Source organism: Trachypithecus francoisi, unplaced genomic scaffold, assembly GCF_009764315.1.
Source record: "Trachypithecus francoisi isolate TF-2019V2 unplaced genomic scaffold, Tfra_2.0 Lachesis_group9, whole genome shotgun sequence".
Taxonomy (NCBI): domain Eukaryota; kingdom Metazoa; phylum Chordata; class Mammalia; order Primates; family Cercopithecidae; genus Trachypithecus; species Trachypithecus francoisi.
In genome coordinates, this window is record NW_022681474.1 from 54,073,196 (window position 1) to 54,088,184 (window position 14,989).

The 14,989-nt window shown below is 47.8% G+C and overlaps 1 protein-coding gene across 3 annotated transcripts in view; it reads left to right on the plus strand.

The window, feature by feature from the left end:
* WDFY4 (WDFY family member 4) overlaps positions 1-14,989 on the plus strand; it is a 302,160-nt gene that overhangs the window by 212,453 nt on the left and 74,718 nt on the right. For all 3 annotated transcript variants that reach the window (XM_033209238.1, XM_033209235.1, XM_033209236.1), the window contains exons 45-47: positions 4,254-4,374; positions 6,804-6,889; positions 8,427-8,489. In XM_033209238.1, the coding sequence (XP_033065129.1) occupies positions 4,254-4,374; positions 6,804-6,889; positions 8,427-8,489 (270 nt within the window). The remainder of the gene's footprint in view (positions 1-4,253; positions 4,375-6,803; positions 6,890-8,426; positions 8,490-14,989) is intronic.

A 14,989-nucleotide genomic window follows, 5' to 3' on the forward strand; every position in this document is an offset into this window, starting at 1 on the left:
TGTCTATCTCCGTGTCCAAATTTTCCCTTTTTATAAAGACACCAGTCAGGTTGGATTTGGACCCACCCTTCATTTTAACTTGATTACCTCTGTAAATAGGCTCTTTTCAAATACAATCACAGTCTGAGGTACTGGGAGTTAGGATTTCAACATATCTCTTTTGTGGGACACGGTTCTACCTGTGACAAGGGCAATTAAGCTCACAAGGCAGAGAATTTGATTAACTTGGTGGGAACCCAAGTTATCCAACTGGCTCTTTGTAATAGAGTATTTTAAATCAGATAATTCTTCCCCATCAGTGAGCAGTTTTAAATAGTCGTTTCTGTTTTATTCAGTTCAACAAGTATTTATTGAAGATCTATCTTATGCTCAGCACTATGGTTGACTCCGTAGATGGAAAGAGTGAATTAGATGTGGACTAAATCTGGTAGAGGGTTTACAATCTAGTGAATGGTTCTGGGTATACATTCCAGGTATAATTCTGGCAATAGTCAGGTAACTTCAAATGTGGGCCAAATTGAAGTGTGTTTTATCCTGAAATCCACTTCTACTATCAAAGAGCAGGTCAACCAGTATCATAACTACCATTTATCTCATTGTGATTTATCAAGTCAGAATATTGACAGTGATCCTATGCACACTTGGAGAGTTTTTGCAGATCCTGCTGGCTGTTATGCTGCAGAAATGTGAATGGCAGCCTCTGAACTATGACAATGGCTCTACCCAAAGGGTATGGATCAGCTGCCCCTTCTATCTGGTACCCTTGGCTGCCTGAACTTCGATTCATTTTGTAGAACATATAGGGTGTAGTACTGTCGGAGACCCCCAATCACAGCTGTATGAATAATACTACATATAATAGACCTCAATTTGGAGGTCAATCAGGGGACTCAATAATGTACATAATTTAGCTTTTCTGAGACTTTGGGTCTGTCTGAGGATCCATGCCCTAGATGGTTACTCAGTTTCTATAAGCAGGAAGAAAATGACTATCCTTTCTCCTAAAAGCTCATTACCGTTTTTCAGAGCATTCTTCCGTATGTCATCTGTGTTTCAGAGTCCTGAGTTGCAGAAACAGTCAGCACAGAGCAAACTGTGCTCCCCACAAAGCAGGGAGCCAGTTGGAGAGCTCTGTAAAAGCTAGGGAGCATTTCTGCCTCCAGGGAGAAAAGGGGCTGTTGAAAGAGCGTGGGTGTTAGAGTTGGAGGACCTGGATTTGAAACTAAGTTCCACCTCTTTTAAGGACCACATGACCTTGGAAAATTCTCACCTCTCTGGAATGCAGTTTCCTCGTTTATGATATGGGAATAAAAATAAGTCATGCTCAGTATAAGGTTTCCTTATGAGGATCCAATTAAATAATGAATAGGGAAATGCTTGGCAGGCCAGAGAGCATGACAGTCACTTAACAAACATGCCCCGAGCTCAGGGGAAGATACAGAGGACAGAGAGCCATGGGCAAAGACCTGGGCCTTGCAGGGTCTACAGGAGAGAGAGACCAGCCAGACATGCAGCTAAGTATGGAGAATATTTTCTGTGGTTCCCACAAGCATAGGATGATGGGAGCACAGAGGAGTGGCCATGTCATCCCCACCAGTACTTTGACCTGGGATGCTGCTAGATCTAAGCCAAAGGTAGGAAGGAGAATTATCTCTATGGCCTTGCTGGGAGTCGGAGATGTGTAGGGGCAGCTCAGCTGAGATCCATATAGAGGCATTAATAATGGACAAAGGACCTCAGCCAGCAGCAGGTTTGTATTACAGCATCCTGGCAGAAGCATTCAGAACCAAAGCTGCATTTTGTGTTTGATCCATCCTACCATGACGTGGCTTAGAGGAGAGGGCCTGAAAGGGTTGTTCTGAGAAGGGGCTGCAGAGAGCCTGAGTTTGAAACCTCAAAGTCTAGCTGTTCAGGGGCCTAACCAAGGCGCTCAGGCTGTGTCTCAGTTGGGCAGGCTTCCCTGCTGCCCAGCACAAGTCCAAGCTCTTAGGGCTGCACATGCTGGACTGCCACTGACCATAGACTAGAGAATTCCCTCTGGGCCTCTGTGACTACTGGACCTCTCTCAACTTCCCCAGGAAGTGGGGCACAGAGGCTCCATGGGCTGCATTGTAGACTGGGCCATGGGGACCACACTGGGAGCTGGAATGGGAGAAGCTGAAACAATTTCCTCACCTACTCCCTACCACCTTGGGCTGGGGCTGGCAGGACCGCCTTGGGGCAGGGGCCCTTGCAGCCCTTGGCTCTCTGGGCCTGTGGTTGGTGCACAGGCTTCTTGAGGCCTGACGTGCTTGGGAGGCCTTCGTTTCTCAGTCCTGGCATCTTATCAGAATGGTTGTGGTTGTATACACAATTTAAGATGACTGCATGCCCCAGATGTTCAGAAATGTAACTGTCTATAACTGAAATCAACTTTATTTCTCAAGCTCCCATGTGTCCAGATGATGAAAAGCTTCATATGATTAGCTCAAGGCATTTCAGTTATCTCCAGTGTACAAATTGTTCTCTTTGGGAATAAATATTTGGACAAGTTTATTATCCTCCCTTTCCCCTCCTCTCTTCTGCTTCTCCAGGAGGAGGGGTCACTCTGAGATCTTTCTGGGAAAGCCTCCTGCACACCCCTCATAACTCTCCAAGGGGCCTCATCTCAGGACTGCCCGATGCCTGCTGGAGGCATACCTCTGTTTCTCCAGGTGCCCAGGAGGTGGGTCCCACATCACACGTGGGTCCCTTCTCTGCCTTTTGAGTGAGTCTCTTACCAGCTCTCCAAGACTGCTTCTCACTACTCAAGGCCTGGCCTGGGAATTTTAAGATGCACCCACTACACTTTCTGTCTCCAGCCTGAGTCTTGCAAACGGAACAAGCTCTGGCTTTCAGGAAGTTGTTTGTGCTGTGTGACTGAGCAATCGCTTCAGAATTCAGTGCACCCCTTTGTCCTGGGCAGGGTATACCCAGCAACTCAGGCCTGTGCCTTTGTATGGTCTGCAAGGGAGAGAGACCAGTCAGACATACAGCCAAGGGGCAAAGGATATTTGCTGTGGTTCGTGTTAGCATGGATGCTGGGAGCACAGATGAGTGGCTGTGTCATCCCCACCAGTACTTTGACCTGGGATGTGGTTTGACCTAAGCCAAGGGTAGGAAGGAAAATTACCACTGTGGCCCCACTGGGAGTCAGAGATGTTTAGGGGCAGCTCAGCTGAGAGCCAGATAGCTCTCAGGGCTGCCAAAAATGTGGGCGAGGCAGGCCAAGGGTCCTGAAGAGCTTCCTGGTTTAACACCAGATATCATTCTGCAGTCTCAGTGACAGCCTCACTCACCTCTGGAGAGAACTCATCCTGAAGGTTCCCAGGACCCAGGCCAGGCTGGACAGCCTCTCAGGATGCAGGCGTGCTGTGCAGATGAGCTCTGGCTGCTGTCCTCATGCCTCGCCAGCAGCCTCTCTGCTTTCCTCTGCTCCCCTCCCTCCTCTTCCCTATGGTGCCTGACCCCACCTAACACTGGTTTGCATTCAGTCTTACAGTCACCTGGCTTGCCTTGAACCTCCCTGCCAAGTGCTCTGTACTCCCCAATCCTGCCATGAAGGGTCTGAGTCCTGCCAGTCCCTGTGGCAGCCACAGGCCACACCTGACTGAGTTACCTCATCCAGCCTCTCAGCCCTGCCAGGGAAATAGGTCATTCAATACAAAACAAGAACACCTGGGCAGAGGGACTAAGGCGTGTGGCAGAGCAGGCATCCTGGGGCTGAGACTGTCATGCCTGGGCAGAGGTAGCTGGCACAGGGCCAGGCTGGGCATGGGGGAGCCAGGGAAGAGAGGCCACAGAAACCCACCAGGGCTCCTGCGCATGGTTTATGGTCATGCACAGGATCCATGAAGCCCTCCCTGCCAGCCCCCCCTCTCACCCAGGGGAATTCTCACCCCTACCCTCATACCCTTTGTCAGCATCATCCTGGAAACTGTGCCATCTTCTTGCTGTCCCCTGGCCTGGTGAGGCTGACACCCTACCCTGGTCCTCCAGGGAAGGGCAGCTTTCATGTGTCAGTGGCCAGTGCCAGAGCTGACATGGGCAAGCACTCAACAAGGATTTCTCAGATGAGTAAGGCTAGCACACTGGTTGGCAGTGACCACCGCACCTCTCTGATGTGTCCTTGGAAATGTGAGTGGGGCTGGTGGAGGGCAGGAAGAGGAAGAAGCCTGCACATGTCCTCATTATGATGTCTGAACATGTGCCCTGCATGCCTGTTTCATTTTCAGCATCAGCGATCCGTTCATTTTCAACCTATGCAGCAAAGACAGGTCCACTGACCATTACTCGTGCCAGCGCCACAGCTACGCTGACATGCGGGAGCTACGGCAGGCTCGCTTCCTCCTGCAGGTAAGCACACCAGGTGCTGGCACACCTGGGGCCTGCAAGAGGCAGGGCCATGGGACAGGTGGTCCAGGAGCCATCCAGAGACACATCGCTGTGACCCGTCTTTGTGCTTATGCACAGCCCAGTGCCCTTAAGGAGACACCCACAAGTTCCCTGGGCTTATGGTCCCAGGTGGGAATTCTGACTTCTGCTCCATTCTCTCCAGTCCCTGCTATTGGCTGTTGGGCCTTTCACTGTGTCTTTTAGGATTCAGCTACTTTGCTGCTTTGCTCTTGACATAGCTTAGAGCTGCCTTGGAGATTTAGGAATACAGGGCAGGACAGATGCATTGCCTCCCAGTAGAGCTGATGACTGGGAGTAGAGTGTCCTCTGCCCTGCCCTCCCACAGGTGTAATATCTCCCTTGCTGACATACTCTCCCCCTCTCTCCCCAAGGTGCTCACCTATTGCCAAGCTCCTGCTTGGCCCTGTTTCTGGGGCCAAGTGGTTTAGGGATCTCCCAGCTGCCCCCTCCAACCAGGGTCTTTCAGTGCCTCACCTATGCCTTCAAGGGCTTAGTAGGCCATGCGACAGAGATGGTGGCTCCTTTCAGAGGAAGAGCTCAGCCAGAAGCTGGTCATAATCTTCCACTTCTCATCCCACCTCACAGATGGATCATACTTTCTAGAAACATCACCTGAGCAGCAAAGGGAGTAGGGTAAACTTCAGGGGCCCCCAGTGACCTCAAACACATCTTACCTTCATTACCCCAAGCTCAGCAATAGCAAAGCTGCATCCCCATCCCGTGGGCCTCCAGGGCAGCTGGCAGAAAAGAGGATCTGGGGACCACGTGACAGGAGGAGCAGGCTCTCTTCCCACCCTCTCTGCAGGGTCACTATTAGTTCCAAAGGCCAGCAAGAGAGCAGTGCTTGGTCTAGATGAACTAGATATTTTTCGTTTGTAAATCTATTTTCTGTAGGTGGGTCATTGATTCATCCAGTGACCCCTTCTGCAAGAAGTCTCTTTATCATTCTCCGAAACTGAAGCTCAGGGAGGCCTTTAAGGTAGGGGAATTTCTGAAAGGCCGCAGCTGCCCTCCTGTCAAGGGTTTGCCAGCAGTTCTGCTCTAGCCCTCTAATGAGCACTCTTCCTCCCTCTGCTGCTTTTGCCTACAACACAGTTAGTTCTCGTTTTGCGTGGGCTTCCTGAGGGCCTTAGCAGGGTGAGGGAGCTGAAAGAGCATAGTGGAAGCAGCAGCCCTGCCCTGATGGTTCTATGATTATATGTCTACCCTACATGTTATGTACAGTAGCAGATAGGTATCAGTCAGTGGGACTTTTTCCCCCAGTACATGGTGATTGTTTCCAGAAGGTTGGTTCACCTGAAGTGATGGAAGCCAAAGGGAGAGCTTTTTGAGCAAGGCCACCATTTGTCCATCCCTGGATTCTCCCAGGAGAAAGGCAGAGCTTGGCAATCAAGGTATCCAGGGCAAGCTGTATCCTCCACAAATTCTGCATTCACTTCCTGTTTTGCACATTATTTATATTTCTATTTGTAGAAAAAAAAATCCAAGGGTCTCCTGTCCACTAGCAGAGGAGAGGAGGTATGCAACATCCTTGCAGACACCTTCTCTCTCTGAGAGAAGGGAGTTAACGAACCGGACTTTGAGAACTCACTTCCAGTCAGGTAGATACAGCAAAGGACTCTGTTATTGGGTGCAGTACCCACCTCTGAGTCTAAACCTTACCCCACCCCATCCTTCCCTCCATGTACAGGTCTCACCTCTCCCTAACTCTCCCTTCAGCCCTGGATATTCCCTCTCTTTGGTCTCATCTCATCCCTGAGGCTTATCTTATAGGGGACTCACTCTATCTCTTATTCCAAGTTTATTATTTACATAACTTGGAATAGAAGGGAGTTAGAGAGGAAACAAGGATGGGAGAAAAAAAAAGAAAAGATAACTATGTGAATTTGATCTAGGAATTAAGAAAGTATCCCTGACAAAAACCTTACTATGCTAGTGGGGCCACATCAAAATGGCCTGGGTAGGGGGCCCTGCGCTGCTTAAGTCTATAGGTCAACCCATGATACTGCCCGGCTGCACCCACTGAACTAGCTTCGCTAGTATGTCTGGTAAGGTGACCTCCTGGCTCACCCATGCCATAACTCAGAAGTGAAAATGTCTGAGGATGGCATGGGTGCTTTCTCTCATGTCTGCCTCATGCTTGCCCTGGGAGTGGGCCTTTTACTTCCTGCTTCAATGGAACTCAGAGCTGTGGTCAGGGCCCCTGCCCTCCCACCAAGGTCTTCCCACCGTGGGAACTCAAAAGGACCACCCAGGAAGGGTCTTCTGACACAGAAACCCCCAGTGACCCATTTCCAGCAGCTCTGTCACCCTGGGGCATCTCTAGTCCACAAAATATCAGGAGCATTAAAAGGGGCTTCTCTTCACAGGACATGGCCCTGGAGATCTTCTTCCACAATGGATATTCCAAGTTTCTTGTATTCTACAACAGTGATCGGAGTAAGGCCTTTAAAAGGTAAGAGCTTGAAAATCCTCCTTTTGAGAAAACTGATCCTGAATTGAGAGCAGAGGGGCAGAGAACACTCAGCTCTGTGCTCAGGAAAAGTGCTCTCAACCCACAGTGAGCACCACTCAGGCTGGGCCCAGGGAGGCACTGCTGGCCCGCAGAACTGCCAAGTCATGAGACGAGATATGGGAACAGGCAGAGAAGGCCCTTCCTTCAGTCCTAGGAAGCAGGCTCCGTTTTCCTGAACTGAAATGGCATAGAATAGGAAGCGAGAAAAAAAATTACACAGCTACAACAGAGTTAAGGAACTGGCTGTTTAATGGGCCTTCCAGAATGTTCTGGCTTTATTTTCTAATTTTCCAAGTAACTTTTTTGGCTTAATCTTTCTTTCTGATCCCAGTTGCCAATTTTAGTGGCTCCAATTTTGTATTTCATTGGAAGGAATTCCAAACAACTGATTTCCCACATGTGCACTGAACATGTTTTTTTCTTAAAGAGAGAAGCCTGCTGTTTTAGTTAACTTATCTTTCTCCAGATGGATCAATTTAAGAAATCTAAACCAGTGTGTAAGTTCTTAATACTATGGTTATTTGTTTTTATTACCATTAAAGTTATAGATCAGTAGATTGGTTTGTAGTGAATCTAGAAAGAACAGAAAGGAAGGTCAGTTCCTCATCATGATAGACCACAGAGAGGCTGATTAACAGAGGGAGGGTTATGTGCTGCTCCCCGTGGGCTGGAAGTTCTGAGGTGAGATTTGACATCCCCTGGCCTAGGAGCCTATTTTGTACTCAGAAATTCAAGCCCTGCCTTCCTAGTGGCCCTGTGGAACTGGGACTCAGGGCCCGCTACTGCATCCAAGAGGCAGGGCTAGGATGGAGAAAAACAACTGTAGAGAGGCTTTTGTGCTAGTTCTAGGCGTACCTCCTTGGACTCAGGTGAGCCTGCCCATGCGGTTCTTCCACGCTGCTGCTAGACTGCCCCCTAAAATTATCTTCAAGGCCTAGTTTAGACCAAACCAAACAAGCAGACATGCAGCCCATTAAACTTGATTCATTTCCCCCTATGGTTTCTGTTCATTAAACAAAGTTTTTCACAGTTGATCTAGAAATCTTACACCTCCACAGCTCAGGATGTGAAGGTGGCCTAATGCAAACTCCACAACCACTACCCGCTCGGCTCGAGGAGCCTGGCATTAAGATGGCATTTGTCCCCACGGCAACACACTAGAATGTACAGCAGGGTTGTTGACATTGGCAATGTTGTCAAGTGTGTGGCCCAGAGGCAGTACCTCACACACACTGCCTAAGTAATTATTGTTTTATTGTTGTCATTGTTGGTATTAAGGCAATAGTGTGTAATGCCAGAGAGTGCTGAGGGTTGCCACAGAGGTACACCCAGGCCTGGTGTTCATGACTTGGGGGCAGGATGGAGCCTGGGGGAGCAGTAATGAGCCCAGATTCCTGCCTGGCTCTGGAAATGCCTCTGCAGCAGGTGGAACGGTCTTGACTCTGCTGATGAAATTATCCCTTCCCTTTTCATGTAGCTTCTGCTCTTTCCGACCCAGCCTGAAGGGGAAAGCTGCCTCGGAGGACCCCCTCAATCTAAGGTAATGACAAGTAGCCATGCTCCCTGGGCATGGCACTGCCCTGGCTTTGATGTTCCTCCTCTGCCTCATCCCACTCTAAAGAAGTCCTGCAGAGAGCATGCCCGACTGGTTCCCTCATTTTTCTCTCTCCTATTCTTGTTCATCCTTCATCCTACTCCTGAAGTTCCTTCTGCCAATTAAACCTCTATGAATAGACTTGAAGTCCCACATGCCCTGTGGCTTTTTCAGACCCAAATGGCAGGAAGCCATCCTCTGCCTTTGGTGACTGGGCAGGTGGCACAGAGGTGTGGAGTGTGTGTGAGCAATCCCATGCTGTCCCTCCTGTGATGAGGGTTGCTGAACGCTTAGCAGCTAAATTCATACATGATGTTGTGCAAATCAGATGTTAACTTAGGAATCTGTGCTATGGGGCGTCTCTCCCAGTGAATGATTTGCTTGCAGTCCCTTCCCCAGGTCCCCTTTCCAGCTACCCAGTTCTCTGGAAGGCCACTTAGGGATCAGTAGATTTTATTTCAATCAGGGGTGAGAATAGAAGAAGGTGGCTGCTGGTTTTCTCCAGGAATGTGTGGGGACCAAGCAAGAGGGTATCCTCAGGAATGACATTTATGCTGATATTTATAATCAGCATAAAATGGGTCTCACTAATTCCTTCAAAATTATTTATCAGTAGCTTGTGATACATGGTGTTTGCTTCTTGACAGAGCAATAAGCAAATAGAAAAAAAAAATTCCCTGTCCTTATTGAGTTCACATTCTCATGAGGAGGACAGACATAAACCAATATAAATGAGTGAACTATAAAGCATATTAGATAATTATAAGTGTAAGTGTAAAAAACCAAGTAGATAGAGGTGGGCATTGAAAGCTTAGATGAGGTGGCGAGCAAAGCCCTTATCAAGAAAACAATCTGTGAATTAAGACTTGGCCGGGTGTGGTGGCTCACTCCTATAATCTCAGCACTTTGGGAGGCCAACATGGGCAGATCACATGAGGTCAGGAGTTCAAGACCAGCCTGGCCAACATAGTGAAACCCTATTTCTACAAAAACACAAAAAATTAGCCAAGCATGGTGGTGGGCGCCTGTAATCCCAGCTACTTGGGAGACTGAGGTGGGAGAATCGCTTGAACCCAGAAGGCAGAGGTTGCAGTGAGCCAAGATCGCGCCACTACACTCCAGCCTAGGCAACAGAGCAAGGCTCTGTCAAAAAAAAAAAAAAGTGGAGAAACATGTTATGCAATTAACTGAGAAAAGTGTGTCAGACCCAGGGAAGAGCAGGGCGTGGCTGAGGCCTGTAAAATTGGAGTGCAGGGAGTTAGTTGGGGTGGAGATGAGGGAGGTCACAGGAGATAGTTGCAAGATTATCATGTCGGCTTTTATTCCAAATAGATGGGAAGCATTGGAGGAGTTTAAGCAGAGGGATGATGTGAACTGACATACTGATAAGACTCACTCTGGCTGCTGTGCCAAAAATAGACTGGAGTGGGTCAAAGGCAGAAGCTGAGACTAGTTAGGAAGCTATTGCTGGAGGCCATTGCAGTAATCCAGGTGAGAGACGATGGTGGCTTGAATCAGGAACATGACAGCAAAGATGATGTGATGTGATCACATTTTGGACATGTTTAAAGGTATATTTGATGGGATCTGATGACAAATCAAGTGTGGGAAGTGCATGTATGTGAGAGAGGACTTATGGATAAGACAGAGGATTTAGGCTTCAGCAATTGGAAAATTAAATGGGGATGATCACAGGAAGAGTGGCTGTAGGCCCACTGTGGCTATCTGAAGCTCAGATTTAGACATGTGAATTTTGAGATACTTATCATACTTCTCAAAGGCATTGTGGAACTATTGGGCATATGAATTTGGAGTTCAAGAGAGAGGTTCAAGTGAGACATAAATTTAGAATAGTGTTTAAAGTCATGAGAATGGGCAAGATTATGAGAATGCATGCACATGGAAAGGAGATCAGAGGACTGTGCCCTGGGCACACCAACCTTTAGAGGATAAGGACATGGGCAGGGCCAGCTGAAGTGATAGGGAAGGAGTAACCAGAAAGGTAGCAGAAACTGTAGGTGTGGAAGACGTCCTGGAAGCCAGGTAGAGTGATTCAAGGGGGAGTGGTCAAGTGTTGTTGATAAGCCAAGTGGGATAAGAACTGAGAAATGACCATTGAGCTTTGTAACATGAGAGTCATTGGTGACCTTCAATAGACTAATTATAGTGGCTGCTAGTAGAGGCTCTTATTGTGTCAGGCACTTACCCTTTATAGATTGCGGTGAAGTGCAAGGCATGCCAGGGTATGGTCCAGGGGACCCAGGCAGCAGTGGGTCACTGGAGTTGGGGTGGCTGTTTACCAACTGTAATGGGCATAGTTTAATAGTTCAACAACAGGATAGTCCTAACTGTGCATATCTGCTGAATCTCAGCCCTGCTGATCTCATATTGTTTATATTTCATATAAGCCTTTATGTTCATACTTGGATTTCTTAGCAGTGCTTCAGTGCAAGGTAAAAAGCTATTTCAAACTAATTGAAGCAAAAAAAGAGGATTCATGATCACATCTATCTGAAGGTCAAAAATGGTCTTGCTCCAGACATGGCTGGAACGCTAGGCACAAGTAAGTCTGCAGGAAGTGGTGGCTCTCCCTCTCTCAGGGAGGATTTTGCTTGGTCTGGCTCCATTTCTCAGTAGACGTTGTCATCACAGGGGCACCGATGCCCCCAACAGCTCCAGACTGACAGCCAATCACGCAGGAATCCCACCACATGCTCTATCCCGGTAACTTTAGCAAAACTTCCCGAACTGTCATTTTCCCCAGTTAGGTTAATTATCTGCCCATACCAGAACCAATCAAATGTTTTCATTGGCTGGATCAGAGGGATGCACCCACCCAGCTTCTGGGGATAGGGTCAGTCCCACCCAACTACATAGACCAAATTGAGGGGAGTATGGTTCCTTGGGAGAATCAAGGTTCTGTTATCCACAAGCGGGTGAGCACTGAGGGTGTCAGCAAAAGCAGGTGGCCACTCACAGTTCCACGCAGAGGGAAGTTCCGAGCCGCAGAGCTCATGGACTGCAGATGGTTTTCTCTCTCCCTGGAGAAATGCTGCATCAACCGTGGCACACGTCACTTCGCTGAGCCTCATTGTCTCTGCAGCTCACCCTTAGAAGAACCTATTCTGTAATGTCACTCAGTGACAACATAGTTGTCCCTATGACTGTAGGTACCTCTTTGTCCATTCTTTGTCTTCTGTCCTCAGAAACTTAGTGGTGCCTTGCCTGGAAACACATACCTTCCTCCACATACCTTCTACTCCAAATAGAGAGGGGCAGGTAGAGGAGGGGCAGAGGGAGGAATGCAGAAGAGGAGCTGACCCCCAGCTGTGCCCACTAAGTTAGAGGCCCCTCAGAAATGATTGCCAGGTTGGAGGAAGATGATGCTCTGTGGATGAGTCAAATGTCTGGAGATTACTCGTTACTCATCCCCAGGTTGATGATGACCTGCAATGCCAACCTGTGTACCACCTTGCTTCTGTGGTACAGCTGAGCCCCATTCTGATTTTATTTCCAATGTGATTATTTTTGCCATCATGGCTACCTGATCCCACTGGAGCAGGGTCTTCCAGAGTTATGCTGGTTCATGCCTGGCACAGTCTCAGCACAGTTCCAGGTTGGAGACCATTGGTGAAGCTTCTGGGGTCAACTAGGTACAGTGCATGGTGCTCCAGAGGAATGGTCATCTCAGCTCGTGGAAGGAGAGCCTCAGCAACATGCGGACACCCCGCAGAGTGCTGACCCTCGGCTCTGAGGCCACCCACGCAGCAAGGGCTTGTGGCAAGACTGTGCTAAATAAACAGCGCCGGCTTCAGGATCAAGCTGACTTGGGCTCATAGTAGGTGCCCAGTAAATTGTAATCCTTCTGCCTAGTTTTAGAATCACCTGATGTGTGTTTGGGCATGTTAACAGAACAATTGATAAAAGCAGGTGGCTCTCCTTGTTCTCAGCTCGTTGGAGTGGCCCCCTCTCCAACCCTTCTCTTGCCAGCTCAATTGTGGCTTCAGGAGTTCCAGAGTGGGAAGGCAGTGGTGGCCCTCAGTCTTAGAAAGGCTTGGCTGGCCACTGATATATGCCTGGAATGAAGCTGATGATTTTTCTTTGGATCACTGGAGGCCATAATCACAGAAAGAGTCTTGAAAAATGCCTAGCTGGCCAGGCGCAGTGGCTCAAGCCTGTAATCCCAGCACTTTGGGAGGCCGAGACGGGTGGATCGCGAGGTCAGGAGATCGAGACCAACCTAGCTAACACGGCGAAACCCCGTCTCTACTAAAAAATACAAAAAACTAGCCGGGCAAGTTGGCGGGCGCCTGTAGTCCCAGCTACTTGGGAGGCTGAGGCAGGAGAATGGTGTAAACCCGGGAGGCAGAGCTTGCAGTGAGCTGAGATCCCACCACTGCACTCCAGCCTGGGCGACAGAGCGAGACTCCATCTCAAAAAAAAAAAAAAAAAGAAAAAGAAAAATGCCTAGCTGCTTGTTAGTCACTCTAATGAATGTGGACTTCTTACCTATTAAGGGTGTGTGTGTGCCGTTCTGAGGGTTTTCAACTGGCCCATGACCCTTGGCCTAGGCTACAGATTTTCATGTCCTAAACCTTCAGCTTTTGATGACTCTTGTGGCTCCTTTGGACACCATCCCACATGCACAGGAAATGAGAGCTTTTGGTACCAGAGTTTTGCTGAGGCTTTCAGTGACAATGATTGCCTCCATAACTATATATATATATATATATATATATATATATATTATATATATATATATACACACACACACACTAAGGAGGCTCTCTGGGCCTGAATTCCAAGTGGAAAATACTTGTAAAGCCTGCATGAATCCTGTCCCCATGGTACAGGACTGAACCTTTTGAAGACAGCATGGCAGCCTTTTCAGACTTCTGTGGGGTGCAAGGTTCTGCAAGCTGACAGGGCCTTCTAACATATGCCAGCTGGAGTTGTTGGATGAGTCCTGTTCTGTGGTGTTGAATACCGGCAGGATCTTTGAGATGTAAAAAGATGAATCAGAAAAGGAGAAATGATGGCAGGAACTGCAGGGGAAGGGGGCAGCTAGCTGGAATGCTCTTGTGGATAAACACACATCCTCACACTTAAATGTACTCATACCCTTCCAGAAAGGGCTACAGAAAGCTTCAAAATTAAACACAGGGTACAACCATCCTTTAACAATTAGCCAACAATCCTTCAAAGGGGAAAAATATAGATGTGATCATGTGGAGTGATTTAGTTACTCTAATTGTACTGAGACTAAGAAAACTAAAACAAATAATCATGTTGGCTTATATTATTTTCCAGGGATATATAATAAGAAACAGGCTTTTGCAACCTTTTTTTTATTTCTGGAACATATTTTCTCTTAGTGCTGAATATCAAATTTGGTTCTTCTCTAAAGGATCATGGGTACCAAAGGTGGCAATTCCTTTTTAATAAAACATACAAAAAGAGTGCTGGGGAACCTAATTCTCTGCATCAGTTCTCTGCAGGAATGGGAGCCTAACATTCACACTTATTTTTGTACAGGCATTTCTTTGGGAAGCTAACATTACCTGGCTCAGTTACATTGCTTTCTAATGACCTCAGTTCATACTGAGCCCAGAGTTTAGAAAACTCAGAGAAATACAAGGCTAGGATGCCTATCTGATTCTCTTTCTCTCAAATCTCTCTTGGGCTCAGCACATATTTTTGGCTAAATTGGAACATCCACCGTGTCATTGAGGCAAAAGCGTCCCCGGGCTGGAGAAAGCTTTTGGGCGTGAGATGGCACTTACATTCAGGGCCTGATTGTACCTGGGTATTTGCAGTTCCTGAAATCATTTCTTAATTCTATAAATTTTTTATATATAATGTTTAGAATGAAATTTATTTTGAAGGCGCAAAGTTTTACAGTTGAACATTTTGTTTATTGTTTCCTTTAGAGATGCTCTCTGAAAAATAATGAGACAAATAATTTAGAAAAACAACCATAAGAACCTATGCGATTCCCATGAGAATATGAGCGTCCGTGAAAAATTAACCACACTCCAGAGGAACTACAGTTAGCTGGGGGGAGGCTAAAGTTCAAGTTCCCCTTCCTAGCATTTCTCCTCCTTCGATTCTGCCCCCTAGAGATTCATGCTGTTGGCTACAGATCTGTAAGATACACAATTGCTTAACTGGTAAAGGTAGTGCCGGCTCCACCACGGAGTAGAGAAGCATGTCCTTGGGTTTCTTGCTGAACTGAAGCCCTGGGAGCCAACTGTGGAGACCAAACTACTCATACCCTGTGTCTATACCGGAGTCACTGGGACCAGAGGCGAATGGCACCTGGCTGCAGACTCAAAATGAGAGTGACAGCCAGTGCTGCAGCGTCTAGGAGCTTGTTCACACGGTGGGCTTCGTGGGCCATGAGCATCCAAGCCCTGGCCATTCTGCCTAGGTCATGCTCAGACCTT